The sequence below is a fragment of the Vidua macroura genome, chromosome 4, assembly GCF_024509145.1.
Source record: "Vidua macroura isolate BioBank_ID:100142 chromosome 4, ASM2450914v1, whole genome shotgun sequence".
In the NCBI taxonomy this organism is placed as follows: domain Eukaryota; kingdom Metazoa; phylum Chordata; class Aves; order Passeriformes; family Viduidae; genus Vidua; species Vidua macroura.
Genome location: NC_071574.1, coordinates 2,821,045 through 2,839,188, shown reverse-complemented (window position 1 = coordinate 2,839,188; position 18,144 = coordinate 2,821,045). Strand labels below are relative to the sequence as shown.

Genomic DNA, 18,144 nt, shown 5'->3' with positions numbered 1-18,144 from the left:
TGCAAAGCACCACTGAGCCCTTACTTTTCTCTCCAGAGGCAAACTATTGCAATCAATCTGGCACTCTCTTGTTTTCCTAGTTTTTCTTTTGGCATATTTAAACAAACCCTAAAATTCTCTCATTTATCAAAAAAATAGTAATTTGAACTATACAGGCTCCTTTCTGTGGCTTCCCCATGCTGCGATCCTGCAGCACAGGTACTCCCCAATGGAATGCTAAAACAGGAATTTCCCATGGAAAGCATTGCTGGCTGCCCTTCCCTTTGAGGGTAAAGGAAAACCAACCCACCTTGCAGTCTCCTTCCACTCCATCTCCTGTCCATCGACAGCCAGAAGCTCGTCCAGCTCGGTGAAGAGCTGCGGGGGCGCGGGGCTGTCATCTTCCTCTCCGAGGATGAAGCGGATGCGCTCGGCGGCGGGGGAGACTGCAGAGGTGAAAATACTGCGGTTAACGGCCTGCGAGATGACCAGGGACGTGCGGCTCCTCTCCTTGCCCTGCTCCCCAAGGCCATTCAGCTGTTTCTCCAGGCTGCCTCTGCCATCTGACATCCTCGTCGCTGCGGACGCAGGGGCGTGAGCGAGGGTGCCTCTATCTCCCTCTCTCCCCTTCCTTGCCTCTCACTGAACTTCTTACAAGTTCAAGCTGGGAGTAAAGTTCAGGAAAACTTGTCTCTTCCTACAGACCTTAACTATGTTACAGCAATTTGCAGTCCTTGTGAAAAAAAAAGCACTATGGAGCTCAGAACCAATGTGCTCTGTGGCGCTGCCCGAGGACCTGCCGCTCTCTGAGCAGCCCGGATCCTTCACCCCCTTTTTTATATGACCTAAAACCAGTTCCAGCCAAACCAATTGGGGGCTTGCTGGCACAGCATCCCATTGCTGGCTTTCCCCTCCCTCCCTGCCAGCCAGGTTTGGGAGCCCATTGGCCTGCAAGGCAGGCTGGAACCTCCCCAGCCCACCACTGGAAAACACAGGAATACTTAACAGAAGGGTTGTCTCGTCTATACATGAAGAATGCAACCCAATGCATTTAGTCAGGCACCAATGCACTGAAAAAAAACAACTGGTCCTGGTTGGAAAAGACTGCCTCTTTAGGCAAAAGAACTACATTCAACACACAGCACAAGCAAAGCCTGTTTGCATTATAAGCTTGAGAAAAAGGACAGAAACCCTTTCCTGGTTAAGGGTTCAAAATTCAAATCTGAGAACATCACTGTCCCCATCATCCCAAGGCCTGAGGGCATCTCCTAAATGTAAGTGGAGCCCACAACACCAGAGTCACCTTGCTGGAGGGTTCCTTAGGGTCTACAGCCTTTTTCTCAGCATATCACTTTAAAACAAAGGTGTGACCATGTGAAATTTTAAGACAGACATCCTTTCTGCTGGATGTTTATCAGCATTAGAGATACACAGCAGACTATGAACTTTGAACAGTTCTGCTAAAAACTCCTTTCTTTTCAAAAGATCAGCTGGCTGTCTCTTGCAAAATAATTAATTACATCAGGTGTCCAACCACATTGATTTTTCCAGGGTAAACAGACTCTCAATTTGCAATGGGAAAAAAGAAACCAGTAAAAAACATGCCCTTTACTCCTTTTTCTTTTCCTTAAATAAACTTTGATCGCTTTCTTCCTAAATTACTCAGAGTGATGATGCTTCAGTGATATAGATTTCTTTTAGACTGAAAGTATATTTGTAATCTTAAATGCCCTTGGAATCTCCTGGGAGCCAAGGACCTTGCCCTGCTGCTACAGCAGCTTCCCCATCACAAGGCATTCAGCTTCCTGCGGGCTTCAGGAGAGCTGGAGAGAGACTTCTGACAAGGGCCTGGAGTGACAGGAGCAATGGCTTCCCAATGACACAGGGCAGGGTTAGATCGGATATCAGGTAGAAATCCTTCCCTGTGAGGGTGGTGAGGCCCTGGCACAGGGTGCCCAGAGAAGCCATGGCTGCCCCATCCCTGGAAGTGTCCAAGGCCAGGTTGAATTTGGCTTGAGGCAACCTGGGATAGTGGAAGGTGTCCCTGCCCGTGGCAGAGGGCTGGAGATGCCATACTATCCATCCATATCATGCATGTTCCATCGTCCTCTCCCTTTACCTGCATTAATGAATCTCAATATACTTTTTTATTCCAATAGAATTCGAATATCACATCTAGAAAACACATAAGATACATGTCCATCTTACTGCTTCAAAAAGCAAGGTGGACCACAGAAGTGGCTGCTGCTTGGAAGAGGCTGTAAGAGAAGGGACTGCAGAGCTTCTTGAACTGTTGAAGGTATCCACTGGAGCCAATGGGAAAAGTCTCTCTTGAGTCACTCTGAAGTGGTTTTACTATATGTGTTACCCTGATACTCCCACCCATAAACTGATTATTCCACAATATTTTGCACACTGAACCTGGGTGTCCATTGTCCGTTACCCCTTCTTTCTTGCCTGCCTCCTCTCCCTGTTGCTAACTTGCCATTATCCGCACTTAGGGCTGATGATAAGGTTCACAATCCCATTAGGGCGCTTGCTGGGTCACAGGTCCCTGATGCTTGCTTGACCACATGTTCTTTATTGCGATTTTGTGGGTTAATGGGCCGTTTATGGGTTGTTTATGCGCTCTCTTTAGCAAGGAGAACAGATTTTCATCTTAATCTCCAGGCGAACACCGTGTGCTTGGCGTGGGCAGCCAGCTGAGCACTGGGCTCAGGGACTGGAGAGTCATTAACCCAGGGGGTGACCCCTCAGCCCTCTGCCTGCCCGACCTTTGAGCACCACCTCGCCAGCCTGGCCCAGCCTTGGCCATCACCTTCACTTCCACCTCGGCCGTGCAGCTCGGGAACTGCTCAAACCAGCACTGCTGACGCCAGGAGCAGCTCAGGCTGCTCAATGCTGTTTTCCTTGCGGTCTTATTCAAGAGAACAACCTGATGGTCAACAGACATTTGCAGCAGAGAAAAGGCTAATCCACAAATTTAGATGGCTGGGGTTATATTTTTCCCCTGAATGGGAGAGGAATTGACATATTAATTGCAGAGGGTTGAGTGTTCCAACACAACATGGATACAGAGGCAATGCGATCTATGGGGGATGTCTCTCACTTGCCCCTCTTCCCTTCCCCTCTTCCATTCAGCCACACACAGTCTATGAGGCAGCTTATAAAATGGTAACTTGCACAAGAGCGAACACATCAGCAGTTTCTCCAAGTTCAGCTCAGGCCAATTCTGAGCACAATGTATACCCTCGGGTTCCCAAAGGCAAAAATCAATCTCCATCAAGAGAGAGGAATCTCAAGGAGTTCGGAAATAGGGAGAGACACATTCTAGCACAACAACCTCAAATGGGGCATGGTTGAGCTTCCCAGCACTGCTCAGGCAATGGCTTTGGTGGCAGCCATCCCTCACTGCCTGGTGCAAGGGCACAGCCACATATGGAAATGCAAGGGGGCTTTGTGGCACTGGCCCCTATCTTAAAGTCACCTCCAGCTTTGGTGCCAATGGCCTGGCTGGTGGTGGGTGGAAGGCAGTTTCATCCTGCCTCTCTGGGTGTACGGTGCTGTCTCAGGATGGAGGACAGGGGGTATCTCTGTTGATGCGCAAGTTAAACAGCCTGTTCTCCATTCAGCCAACATGCTTTTCCTCCTGCTTTTTCAGCTGGCTGTTATCAGGGACACTTCTGAAGACCCTGGGGACCTGCACCTCAGTCAACTGCTTCCTCCATCCAAGGAGGACCATCAGACACAAAGCTCTCTCTTACTTCTAAGTGCATTGGCAGCTACAGAAATCCCCAAGAGACCTGGTGCAAATCCCTCCCCAGAGCCTGTGGAACCAGTATCAAGGAAAGCTGTTTGTCAAATGTGCTTTCCAGGCAGGCTTATTAAAATAGGACACGATCGCACTCACGTTCCTTTCTGAGGCTGCCCTCCCTCTGCCAAAGCCTGGGTCAAAGCCATCCACAGTCAGAGCAGTGACACACTTGTGCAGACACCTGTAACAGATCTAAACTTGTTTCCTTTACAGTTCAACTGACTTCCCTTCCAAAATTCTCCATTACCAAAACCAACTTTAATTGTGTTTCACTGTCAACACAAGACACCAGCTAAAGGCACACGGGGAGGCTTTGGTGGCCCACAGTCCCACCAGCTCCCTTTAAAGACAAACCTGAATGGAATGCCACCTAAAACCAGGAGATGCTGAGAATAATCACCTGGGACACCTCTGCTGGTTCCTGCATCGCATCCACACACTGGGCCAAGGCCACAGGGTAAGACAGGTGATGCTCTCCTGCTTTACCAGCAACACTGTCCAGCACTTCTGGAGCACACAGACCCTCCACGCTGTTGCTGCACCTTTACAGGTAAGAACTGTTATTTTCTTTATGGAAGGGAGAATGATCACTTCAGGTAACACCAGTTTGTGCAGAACACCCCAGGTGAGAACTCATTTCCTGATTCCCCAAGAGCTCCACCAAGCACAAGCATCCCTGAGCACCACCAAAGAAGCTGAGTGCACACAGATTTACATGTGACACCTGCTTTTGGAAAGGCTGCTCTGAGTTTTTGGGAACACTGCTCTGAGACCACACAGTGGCCTTTCCCAAGGTCCCACAGAACCACCCCTGGGTGATCCGCTCCCCAGCTAATCACTCTAAGCAAGCGTGAGAATTTCTCTTTCGCTTGTTTTGCGTCTTTGCTTATGACCGATTACTTTTTGACCCCGTGCCGGGGCTGGCTGTGAGGCAGATTAGACTTTCCACAGGCAGGACTTGGCAGCCGGGAGGGAACGCTCCCCACAGTACCTGGATCCCACCCCAGGCCTCTTCTTGCACAACTGTGGGGTGCAGAGAATGCTGTTCGAGGTGCCTGATCTATCTTGGAGCAAATCTACCCTATCCTTTGATAGTGCCCCTTCCCAGACATAATGAACAGCACTGACTGCCTCTGGAATAATCCATTTTTTGCTGGACTATTGGACTGCATGATAGCACATGTTTTGCTCTAAGTTCCTCTGCAGCATGTGGCATATATTGAGTTTGATCTGCAAAAAATCTTCGGTATTGGACAAATTCTTACTAATATTGTGTTCTCTCAAGTGCCAGAAGAACAGCAGCATCTACATAATGCCTTGCTGGGAGCTCCCAGCTCCCTTGGTCTTTGGTGCTGTGCCTATAGACACTTTGTTAAAACATTCCTTGGAGGTGCAAGGAGAGGAAAAAGGACCCTTCTTCAAAAAATGTTTCACATCAACTCATCTACAGATGCAGTGTGAACAATCAGTCTGGGAAACTTCTAAACAAACCCAGCACTATCTCATGAAAATTTGGTGACCCTTATCCTAAAAAGCAATTCCTATACAAGAAGACAGCCTGCCAATTCTGTCCACGTGGCTGTGATGGAGAGACCACCACATGCTATATCCCAAGCCCCATGATGAGCTTTTTCCAGCACTGCTCCACTCGAGGGAGACTCTGTCTTCAAAGACTATTTTTCCCAGCTGCAGCCAAACCCAGTAATATCTACACAACCTGCCAGAGGCAGAGGCAGCTGCAGAATCCCAAGGAAATGGGAACAGATAGCCTCCCACAGACACACCATTAGCCAGTTGAGCCAAACTAAGCATTTTACCTATTAACAGTGTGATTGAGGCTCTGCCTGCTCACATCAATGCCAGGCTCCCCTGATTCCAAGGGTGCCAAATTGGGCATACATGCACCATGCAATTCCCCGTGCGTAGGCCACAGCTAGATGCTAATCAACAGTGACTGGCTCCCAAACTGATAGAAAACCAGGAAATTTGTCTTTCTATACCACATTTTTAAAATTTTCTAGGTTCTCCGAGTGCCCTTCTTAATTGCATTAAAGGCAATTAAGACATTTGCCTATGACATTTACTTTTACAAACCAACTAGTCCACAGTGACAAGCCATACTGGTTATAAACCCTGATATAAACTACACCACAAGCAATTCATTGCAAAATATGGATAACAAAGGTATTTTTGGACCAGTCCTGGAGGTCAGCCATCGTACTTCCAGTTGTGTCAAACTGCTACGGCAGCACATTTTTAAGGAGCTATTCCCAAGCAGTTGCCAAGAAGACTTTAATAAAGAAAGAGCAGCACCTAGGGAAAGCCTGGCTTTCTTCGGAGCTCTGGAACATTTCCTGCTGTCACACAGACAGAGGATGCTGTCTGGCGTCACACCTCCATTGGATCTGAGCTACAGTCAAGTCCCCAGTGAAACAGCAGCACAGCAGCTGCCACACAGAACTGAGTTCAAAAATCACTCCCTAATTCTCATCATTTTCCTTCTTCGGCTTTTCTTGGTTTCCCTTTTTAAAGCTGTGTGGATTTCACAGTCTCCTTCCTGGAGAGACTGGTGCTGTCCACCTCTCTGGGATCCTGGTACTTTAAACACTGGGAACCTGGATTCCCTGCATCACTGGAATCCTCTGGGATTCTGGTACTCTAAACACTGTAAGCACACCATGATCACACACAGCTCCTCCCACACCTCCATCAGTATCACTGCACCATGTGGCCACAAAGCAACTGCTCATAAGCACAAGGGAAAACTCCTGCTCCTCTGCCAAACAAACAAAAAAAAAAAGCCCTTTTCTTCTCCAGCACTGAAATGTTGCTCCCCAAAGATGGTTTTAAAGCAGGTTTGATGTGCTGCAGTCCCTGTAAGCAGCATTGTTTCCTTGCATCAGCCACAAGCTCTCCTGTCAAACTATAACTCAGTCTACCACTGCTCATTTACCCCGTTTAGGTAACAGGGAGGGTACAGGGACACTTCTAAGGACACAGCTATAACAACTCTGGGCTCTTCTCTTGGGTTTAAATTTCCACGCAACGACAAGAGGAAACTTCCCTCTCTGCGCTTCCCAACCAGCCCTCCAGCTGCAATAGCCAATTTTCTGCCTATTAAGCTCTTCTCACAAGCAGGGTTTCATCACTGACTATTTGTCCTGTTCAATCAATCTCCGCAGCAGCCCTGTTTCAGCACTTCTGGAAGTCTCCTTCAGCAGGGGCTCAGCAGGATGGAACCCACTCACAGAGGGAGGAAACTACACACACGTGGGTGAAGATTTTCCATAGTTATTCCCACAGTTTCCGTGCATGCCGAGCCCTTTGCCCCGTGTCTCTGGCTGCAGTGGAGCCCACCTCCGTTGCCAGGCAGTTTTTCAAAGAGTACTGAATGTTTCTGGCGTCCACACTTTTTGCTTTCAGCTCTTTTCATTCTGTCCCCCCTGTTTTCGATGTTGCCAAACACCTCATCCATTCCAGGCACAGAGGGAGACGTGTGTTATTATTCCTCACCATCCTTGCAGAGACCAACTGGTGCACGAGAGCTAAACGCACGTGCTGGGGACTTTTGCATTGTTATTCCTTCCTGATCACCTGTCCTGGTTCAAACTCCACGCAGGAGAGGGAAGCTACAATGTAAATATGTATTTTATGGAATCCCAGACTGCTTTAGGTTGGAAGGGACTTAAAGATCATCTTGTTCCAACCCTCTGCCACAGGAAGGGACACCTTCCACTATCCCAGGTTGCCCCAAGCCCCATTCAAGCTGGCCTTGGACACTTCCAGGGATGGGGCAGCCACAGCTTCTCTGGGCAACCTGTGCCAGGGCCTCATTGCCCTAACAGGCAAGAATTTCTTCCCGATATCCCGATATCTAACCCTGCCCTCTGTCAGTGGGGAGTCATTCCCCCTTGTCCTACACATACCTCCACACTAAAAGCACTATCACAAAATCACAGAACTGTAGGACACCAGGTTGGAGAGACGTCAAGGATCATCTGCTCCAACCAGCTCAGAAGCCAGAGCTCAGGAGGCCACTTCACCTTGACTCGCAGCAGGAGGAAGGTGCCAGCCTCCTCTGAGATGCTTTGAAAAAGGTTTCTCTATTTTTCCACCACCTAAAAAGCTCTGCTCAGTGACAAACTGCCATTCTGGCTCACAACAGTTCACAGCCACTTATCTAAAAAGCTGCAAAGCCAGCCTGAGAATCCAGACAATGCTTCCTTTGACTAGGAGAGCACCAGGATTTGGCCTGAGAGGGTGGTTACAAAACCAGTTGCTTTCACATCTGGGTGCTGGTTTTCCTCACATTTCCCTGCTGCTGCAAAGCAAGCTCCACCAAGTGGATCTTGTCCCTTTGGGTGCCTGCATTTATTCTGTATGTTAAATCCTGACAAACACCACTTCCCTCACTTGGCATCCCTGGAAATGTTACGACTATCCCAATGGAACTGTCCCCACCAGGTAGCAGCGTGGCAAAGCAAAGTTTTGCGTGGATAAATCACCTCTCTGAAGGCATTTTCTTTTTCTCTCTGGGTCGAGTCAAGGGAACTCAGCAAAGGGCTCTTGCAATGTCATTTGGGAGCAGAAAGACCCTATTGAGACAAAGACACAATAACCAGTTTCGGGCCTGCCTTTAAAAATTAACCACCATTAACTCCGGGCTCGGCACGGCTCCAGGCTGCCAGCTGCACACTCCTTCCAAGCAGCTTCCCAGAAACTCCCGATTCAACTCCTTCTCAAAAGCCTGCTGACATTTGGGCAGCTCCTGCTCTTCATCGGTTTCCCCTTGCAACAGCATGTGAAGTTCAAGCTTCTGCCTCCTTTTAACTCTGAGTTTCACAGACTCACCCCCACCTCCTACACAAGCACCAAACCTCCAGGGAACATGATTATGGTGGAAAAAACCAGTGGATTTGCTGGGGTCTCATCCATGCTGAAAGGTAGCTTTACAGCTTTAAGCAAATTTCTGTAATTCAATCAAGGAAACAGAAGTATAAAATATTTCCACTTTCAGGAAAGGAACATGACCAGGATCTACACTAGCAAAACTGTGTACAAGAAAAATAAAAGACCATTATCCAATGGATTTATCCAGGAAAATTAAGCACGGGTTGCCTTTCAGTAAGTGAATGCACTGTAACTAAGATCAATATACTCCAGAAAAGGCTACTGCCAAAACTGAGGAAGGAGGAAAGCAAGTTCAAACAAACCCAACTTGTTTTTTCACTGAAAAATGAGAAATCTGGTATCTAGAGACACATTTGGTGACTCCTTATGGAATGCAACATGAGCCAGGCAGAGAGATACTTTTACCAAAACAACAAAGAGGCTCTAAAGCAGCATCAAAGCACAAATACACAGAATAAGGAGGCAAAGCCACACTTCACTGCCCCATTTCAGAACATCTGGGTCTGACAGAAGCCCAGGTCAAAAGAAAAGTACCAGAAATGAAAGATTTCACTAAACATTGGAGGATAAGTACGTGAGGCATACAAGGAAAATGAATTATTTAAGACCATTAGCAGCAGGAGCTTGAGAAGCAATGGGTGACCTGGACCACCTTGGAGTGAGACGGCCAATTAAGGGGATTAAAAACTGTGCAGAAAAGCAAAGCAGCTTCTTCGAGTGAAACTCCAGCACACAGGTGGGTGCACAGGCACTTAGCCTTTTCCAAAGGTTAACATGGGAGGAGGAACAAAGAAGAGAAGATGGAAGTGAACCCAATGAGTGGCGAGGCTCTTTGTGCTCACACCTCACCAGACCCTGTCCAGACCCAAGGTTTTAGTCAGGTCTGGAATGTTTCACGCAGCCTGAATCTGAAGAAAACCATCATCAATCCACAGAATTACCTGGCACTACTATCCAACGGGATACCACCTACCATATTGCTACCATTTCTTTCTAGACTCCAGATTGTGCCCTTTGGAGGTTTTCCTTGCAGTTTGCAAAGGTGTACAAGGTTACTATGCCTTTATTTTTCTTACACAATTAAAACCACATGGAATCTAAACTGCCCCAGCCAGCTGGGACTTACCCAGACAGGGAGGGCTGCAGTTAAAAACAAAACCATTAGCAGAGTTCTCCGAAGTGCTACTTAAGCAGATTTTTTTTTTCTTTCTTTTAAGCTCCTAAATGCAACTTTAGCAATTATTGGTTTATGTAATTGCCTAACATTTAATGTTTACAGCAACATTTTACAACTAATTTATATGTAGTTCACTAAATGCTTTAGGGTTAATTGGTCTTTTGCTGTGCATTAAGCAGCTTGCTAATGATTAGACAGTTGGGAAGAAAACATAAGTAGGAGGTCAGTTTGGGGATGGCTTGGACCAAGGGAATGGCTGGGGGGGGCGTTTTGCAGAAGCATTGACCTTCCTAATGGTCAGGCCCCAGCCTAACCCCGAAGTGGCACCATATGGTGTCTTTTACAGGGTCACATTGTCCCCTTTGTGGTACATGTGAGGAGGAGGAGGAGGAGGATACAAGAGGATCAATCTACTGCAGGTGAGGGGAAGATGAAATCACAGCAAAGGAGAGAGAGAAGATGCAATTCCTTGCACTTGGCAAGAATAATGTTGTACTGCCTGTGCTTAAAGGACGCCCCAGGAGACCTAAGTATTCCCTGTCCTGAGCATCCAAAGGTATCAAGATGCTTCCATGAGTAGGAAAAGTAACAGTGTGCCTCCCTGGGGCCCTGTGTTACTGCACTGCCATCTAAGGACAGAGCACTCCAGACATGACACAGTAACTCAGAAAGCAAAGTCAATAACTTAATTACCAAGCTGGCCCTGCTTTGAGCAGAGGTTTGGACCTGCTGATGGCACCTTCCAACCTCATTTATTCTATTTCATTAGTGAGCTTCCCAGATAGGTGATCTCCACTCCAGCTACCCCATCTGCTGCCCAAATGTGACCACTTTGCCACAGCTTCAGAGAACTTTTAGCAATGCAGAGAGACTGGAAACCCCACGCTGGGTTTAATGACCTGCTTGGCATCCTGGCCTGGAGAATGAGAAAAGAAAGGAGAGTAACAAAATGCCAACTCTCTATCAGAACTCTTTGGAAACAGCAAGGGCTGCACCAGCACAACCAAGCCAAACAGGAAAACAGCAAAACAAAGCTGAACTGCTTCCTTTGCACTTAGGGAATCGACTGTGACCAACCCAACAGGGAGTCAAACTCTACTTTTTAAATCCTTCCCCAAGCACAAAAAAACTGGCAGTGGCATCAAAAGCACTGAGCACCCAGCTGGTCTTAAACACTGTCCAGGACATAGGAAAAAAAAACTGAGAAAAAAATAAGAGGGGAACAAATCAGCCAGGTACTACTGGTAATCTTTTAAACTTAAGATGGAAAGAGCAAAGCAAAAATGAGCAGTGTTTTCCAAACTGTATTCCATCAGAACAGCATTGCCTCCAATGTAAATCTCTTTACAAGCACTGATTTCCTTAGAGTAGTTAAATGCCATCTTTATTTCTTTTTAACTGGTCCCATTGCATTTAAATTTTTTTTTAAAGTCTGGCTGGAGCATATAAACATGATGCGTTGAAACACAGAACTGTTAAAATACAGGAAATAAATTTGAAAAGTTTATGGTTTTACTGGTACTCAAATTTCATTACCCAGAAATAAGGAACGTACTCATTTTAAAACAAAAAGTAGTTGACTATTAAGAAAGTCTCCGTTTCTGGCAAGTTTCTGCAGATGATTAATTATTACAACTCAGCAAGGGGTGCTGCTGCTTTCCTTCTGACCGTGCACACACTCCAGGTGGGTTTAAGAATAGCAACAGCCAAACGTCACCCTTCCCCACTTTTATTGTCTTCCTGCTCCCAGCACTTCAGCTCCTGCTCCCCCTTCCCTGTTGGGATCAGGACTCTGGGCTTGGACTAGTCTGTTTTGCTGATTCACCTTAGTATGCAGCCACAAAACCAGCTAGATGGCCCTGAAACCAGTCAGATGGCCCTGAAACCAGCTAGATGGCCCTGAAACCAGTCAGATGGCCCTGAAACCAGCTAGATGGCCCTGAAACCAGTCAGATGGCCCTGAAACCAGTCAGATGGCCCTGAAACCAGTCAGATGGCCTTGAAACCAGTCAGATGGCCCTGAAACCAGTCAGATGGCCTTGAAACCAGTCAGATGGCCCTGAAACCAGCTAGATGGCCCTGAAACCAGTCAGATGGCCTTGAAACCAGTCAGATGGCCCTGAAACCAGCTAGATGGCCCTGAAACCAGTCAGATGGCCTTGAATTTTTTTACAAAGAGAGTGGAAAACCATTGGCACAGAGAAGTGGGAGATGCCCCATCCCTGGAAACATTCAGGGCCGGGTTGGATGGAGCTCTGAGCTATGCAGTCTAGGGGAAGGTATCCCTGTCCATGGCAGGGGGCTGGAACAAGATGGCTTTGAAGGTTCCTTCCAACCCAAGCCATTCTGTGACCATTTTTACGATTCCATGGAACGAGTTAGATGGCTACAAAACCAGTTAGGTGGCCACAATAGCGAGAGGGGGGAGGAACAAAGGAGTTGGGGTGAGACGAGAGCCTCATACAGGAGATCTGCCTCTGACAAAAAGCTGAAGTTAGGGATAACCCCTCCGTGGAGCTGCCCAGAGTTGCCAGCCCAGCAGCTGGGCCAGGCTCAGATAATGCCGAGGATATTCAAAGGGCCCTGTCGCCGTGCCAAGCACGCAGCTCCCATGACAAGGGTCGCTTTGTCTTGTGTCCCCCTCCGCCTCCCAGCACATGGGAAACTTCAGAAATTCCCTTGCTGAGGAGAACAACTAAGCTGAGTAACTTGGAATTACAGGCTTTTAAGGTTAGTTTGCTGCTGGAGCCAAGACATATTTCCAGAGCTTCTCAGGACTGAAAACAACCTCCTACTTTTAATGACTTGCCTTTTATCTTTAATAAGGGATTAGGAGCTATTTTTCCAGCTAATACCTTAAAATCCAGATAATCATAAAAGCAATCAGTAATACCCAATATATGTTAATTACTCATTTTCTTCTCGTCTCTGGCTGCCCTGCTGTCACTCAGAGCCATTAATTTGTCTATAACAAGGCTGCAAATCAAAACCAACAAAAGGCTTCAGGTCCTCTGGGGAGTCACAGGTTCGGACTTGAGGGATTAACCACAGATTATATCTGCAACAACAGCAAGGAAAACAACATTATGGCCAAAGAGGTGCTGAACTATCCCACCAGCCATTTACCTACGCCTGGACCTGCTCATTCCCACAGGAGTCAAGCAAAGCAAAAGACTGATTTAAAATAAGGTAACGAGGCACGGAACAAACTTGACAGCACTAAGGGGAGCCAAAGCTGCACTCATCAAGTAATTCTTAGTGAAATGTGACTCTAAAATAATTTCACTTTTTCCACATTAAGCTACACTGGCGTTTCCAAAGGGAATTTACAGGAATAGCAGGTGTAGAAGTTTTACATTCAAGATCTCGTGCTGGAACAATGATGCTGATCAGCACATTGCTCAGACAGGTAATACCTATGACTGCTCACAGAAGAGGAATTCACAGTTCCTTGGATGCCATGAATTTGAAGGATGCCTTGGATTTATCAGAATATTATTTAGGCCATAAGGAAAAACTGAAACAGGAGCAAGGATGGATGCACCAACTTGGAATTACATCTAGCCTTTATGTTTTGCCCTCCCTGCACAGTCATTTCTTCCATTCCTGAGTCCTGAAGAGCTCTGCACTGCCCTGAAAGGAGTTTAATCACTCGTGCCTCAAATCCAAACTCTCCATCACATCCTTTACCGCACCTCTCGGTTTCAAGACGATCTATTTGCAGTCCCGGCCCCCTTGCAAACACGCACGTCCCGCACAGGTGATTTCCTGACACCCCAAACACCTTCCCCGTAATCTCCGGAGCCACAGTCACGTAACACGAGCAATCATCTGCTTCCCAGCTCTATTAATAGAGCCTCTGCCTGCAGCCAGCGCCGGTGGCCAGGGCTGCTCCTGGGTCACGTAACACCGTCCGTGTCTCCTTGCTCTGCAGCATGCCGTGCCCGCCCTGCCCTGCCAGCACCTGCAGCATCCCAGGAGCGCACACGAGGTGTCAGCACCCACCGCTGCCCAAGAGACAACAACCAAGGCTCTCACAGGACAACAGCTTTCCATCCCTGCGAGTGTCCAAGGCCAGGTTGCACCGAGCTTAGAGCTACCTAATCTAGCGGAAGGTGTCCCTGCCCATGGCAGGGGATGGAACTGGATGGGCTTTAAGCTCCCTTCCAACCCAGGCCATTCTGGGATTATTCTATGAACAGAGAGCACAAACTACATGTTTGATTCCGAAGACTTGAGCAGATCAAATTGCTTAATCCAAACAAGAATCAAAACCTGGTAATTTCAGCCCAGACTACACAAATGTGCTAATCCAGTTTTTCACAGTGGCATCTTCTACAGGGCAGAGGGAATATTACTGTTGGTTTACATTATTAAATTATTCAGCTCAATAAAAAATTAAATACCATGTGACAACAGGAGAGGTTGTTTATTTCTTCAGAATTCTCAGTTAAAAGGAAGGGGTGGGAAGATGAGATCTAAGGAGAAGAGGGAACTAAGCTAGCTCATTAGTTCAGATAATGCTCCCTTAATTCCTAAAGGGATTTCAACTGGGGAAAAAACCCAAACACCAAGTAGTTGCACCATTACCAAAAAAGACAGCCTTCCCCTTGGATATTTTTTAAGGAATTTCAATTTCCATCCACATGGAATTTGAAAAAGATGATCCAAATGGAAGTCCTCCCCATCTCCAGGTGAATACCAGCATGAACATCTGGCCATCCAATGCACAAAACTCAGGATGCTGGATGCCTGCACATTATGATGTCAAATTACACCAGGTATTATAAAGTGTGGCTTGGCTACCAAGAGGGAGCAGCAGATTCAGGGCGAAAGAAATACTAATGGCAAATCAAGGAAATCATGACAATGATAATTACCAGATGAAATCCATTATTTAAAATAAAGTTCACCACTTGCTGATTCAAATGAAGCATAATTTCTTGTACTCTATTTTTTTTTTTTTCAGGCAAACATGAAGAGCTGATGAAGTGTCTCATGCATTACTTCACTTACTTCACCCACTGAGCTAAACTCTCTATAATGAGGTGCACATTTTCATGACTCCAGGGAAAGGAGAACCATGACCCCAGTGAAGAAGGTACATGGCAGTCTGGAAGTGCAAGCACTGAATCACAGAATCCCCTAGGATGGAAAAGACCTTTAAGAAGTGGAAGCTGCAGTATGGAAAGGAATTCCCCAAGAATGTGTAAAACATGAGTCAAGGTACACATGGATCCTGCTCAGACATTCTGGATTGCCGAATTGTAATTGATTTATTTGTGTACACACACCAAGAAGGGATTTTTGTATTTCTTCACAAAGGTTTGTCTTAAAGCTTATTGAACTTGGGAAAAAAAAAATACAGGAATACAATGTTAAGAAATACACAGGTGATTTTCTGGGAAATTAAATTCTCCAACTTCTCCTGCCTCCCAGTTCCAAGTATTCTTTTAAAGCCCTAAGTTAAACCAAGGTGCTGAACACAGAGAGATCCATCTCCTCCTTTCCCAATCCTCCACCACACAGCACTAGATAAACTTTGCCCAGGATGCAGGTGTGAGCAACAGGAACATATGCTCTGAGAATCCCTTTTCCAGCAGCCATTGTGCCCTGCTCTGTCACTACAGCAAAGAAGTTCTGAACAAGGAAAACGAACTTGTAAAGGGGCTCCATCTATTGCAGAGCAAGAAACTCCATCAGGTGGAAAAGAAACCCCAGAAGAACCAGGCAAGGACTGTTTGCTACATACTTCCATTAAACACATGCAAGAAAAGAAGATGTAGAAAAAAATATTGTTTTTCCAGTTGTTCCTCAGCTTTGTGGCACCAGAGAAGCTATGGAACAGAGAACAGCTCTCTCATATATACCTGATCCCTCAACTACAACCCAAGTTCTTCTGCTTAATTTTGAAATGAAGTCAAACCTCTGCCTACAAAATCACATCACAGATGAGAACAGTACAATGCACTGATTTAGATAAAATAGCTTTTCTTCAAAACACTTTTGTTTTTTATTCCCCAAAGAGACAGGAAATTGTGAGCAATAAACCTCAAGGATGTCTTTTCCAAGATTTGAAAGCTGTCCTCCAGTGGAGATTCCCATTTTAAGCACATGCTTTGCATAACTGAAAGAAAATACGTGACCTTGATAGTAAGCAAAATATTCCTCGCAAAACATTTACTCTTTTTCTTGATGTGCAAAATCTGTCTGCTCTTCCCAAATGAAGGACACCAAACCCACATTCCTCAGAGAAACATCACACCAGATTTCATTGGAGGAGGATGTTTTTACAACAAGTTCAGCACTGACCTTATGTTTCTGAAGCTGTTAGCTTCCAAGCAAAGAGCATTTTCCCGTCTGCATCATGTGCTGCCTCGGCTGTGGGGGCTTTTCCAGAGCCAGAAGGATGTTCTTCACAGATATCACCACTTCCACATCAAGGGCAGCTGACAGAGCACCAAATACCACCTGACACTGTCCCCCATCCCTAAAAACGTCTCAGGCACTCTTAAAATGTGTATCCAGGGTCTCTCCTCTTACAACCTTAAGCTACAGGAGGAGCAGTGTCCCCATCATAGAACCCCAAAATGGTTTGGGTTGGAAAGGACCTCAAAGTTTATCTCATTCCAATCCCCTGCCATGGGCAGGGACACCTTCCACCATCCCAAGTTGCCCCAAGCCCCATCCAACCTGGCCTTGAACTCTTCCAGGGATGGGGCAGGCACAGCTTCTCTGGCAACCTGTGCCAGGGCCTCACTGCCCTAACAGGGAAGAAGCTTTTCCTGCTCTACCATCCAAGCCTGCCCTGTCAACCTGAAGCCACGATGAGCCACCCTGCCAGGAACGAGTCACCAGCGGCAGTGGCTCCTACACACACTGTGTCCGTGTAGAGCTGACCTGGCAAAATCCTGCCTTTGCATTTCCCACAGGCACCGAGTTCAAACACCTGCAAACACCCCGCAGTGTCATCGCCGCTTCCAGACACCTCAGACAAGCAGAGGCAGCAAGTGGAGCTGCTCACAGTAAATACTAAGTGCCCGACCCACAGAGACCAAAAAGATGTAAAATTCCAGCAGATCTCCCAAGATGGCTGCACAGGCCAGATCACAGATGTCACAGGCTTAGACAGCTGTCACTTCCAAAACTTTCCCCTTGCAACCTCTTTTCCAGATGAAACCTCAGAGGAAATCCAAATCCTTATTTCCAAAAGGTGCTGCAGACCAGCGGGCTGCAGCCAAAAAGGAGATCAACTTTCCAAGTCTCCAAAACTCAAAGTAACCGCAGAATAAATACTGTACTTCTTCATTTCAGGAAAATTAGTGAAAAGAAGTACACATGCTTTTCTAGTCAGTCTCAGCCCCACAATCCCAAAATTATTGTAACACAATGGTTCTCAAGGGGCTGAAAATAAAGAGCCACTATCAGCATGTATCAATGGAAGTACCACACTGTATTCCTGTCATCCATGAACACATTAACTCTTTTCCCTCCCAGGCAGCAACCTTCCCTGTAGCTCCTTACATCTGCATATTAATATTATTTTGCCTTTTCTCTCTATCTTCAAAGGCTTCCAAAGCAGCCACATTCCCTTTTGACAACAGGAATTAACAGGTTCTCCCCCAGAACATCACACCTTCCATTTCTTTGCCCTGCTCACGCCTGTCCCAAATTCCTTGGCAAAACCAGGCATAAACATGGGAACTTTGATCAATAGGGCTTTTTAGCACACTTATTAGAAGTGTGTAATAACCACTGTGGAGGAATGAGGCAAATGTCCTGGTATCTTTCCCTTTTTAGAAAAGCCCATCATCACGCTAATGAACAACAAAACTATGAGATTAGTCACAGCACTGCAGCAAAAACAGCCAAGTCACCAACCTTGGATTAGCTGGAGAGATGCAACGAAGGCAAACTAAATATTTTCCCAACCCCAAAATAACGTTCAATTGAACTTGAAGGTGATCTGTGGTCTTCCAAAGTGTTTGGAATTTGCCACAGAGAGAGAATTAATTGCCTAAAAAAGCTCTGCTTTTAGCACAGAACGGCAGGTTTGGCAAATCTAAGGAAAGTATGTACCAGACAATTTCTGCCTGCAAATGATCTATCTCCTCTTGTGCAGAAGGGCAAAGAAAAGCTCCTTTTGTTGTTTATAGGTATTATATCCACTTTGGGAAAGCAAAGGAAAGAAGACATCCCCAGCCTCCTAAATGCTACCAAGTCTCAGTGACAAGCCTACAGCTCCAACTGCTGTGAAATATGG

At 46.5% G+C, this 18,144-nt stretch overlaps 1 protein-coding gene across 4 annotated transcripts in view; it reads right to left on the bottom strand.

Moving 5' to 3' along the window:
- SLC4A4 (solute carrier family 4 member 4) overlaps nt 1–18,144 on the bottom strand; it is a 116,368-nt gene that overhangs the window by 52,346 nt on the left and 45,878 nt on the right. For all 4 annotated transcript variants that reach the window (XM_053974898.1, XM_053974895.1, XM_053974896.1 and 1 more), the window contains exon 4: nt 290–425. In XM_053974898.1, coding sequence (XP_053830873.1) covers nt 290–425 — 136 coding nt within the window. The remainder of the gene's footprint in view (nt 1–289; nt 426–18,144) is intronic.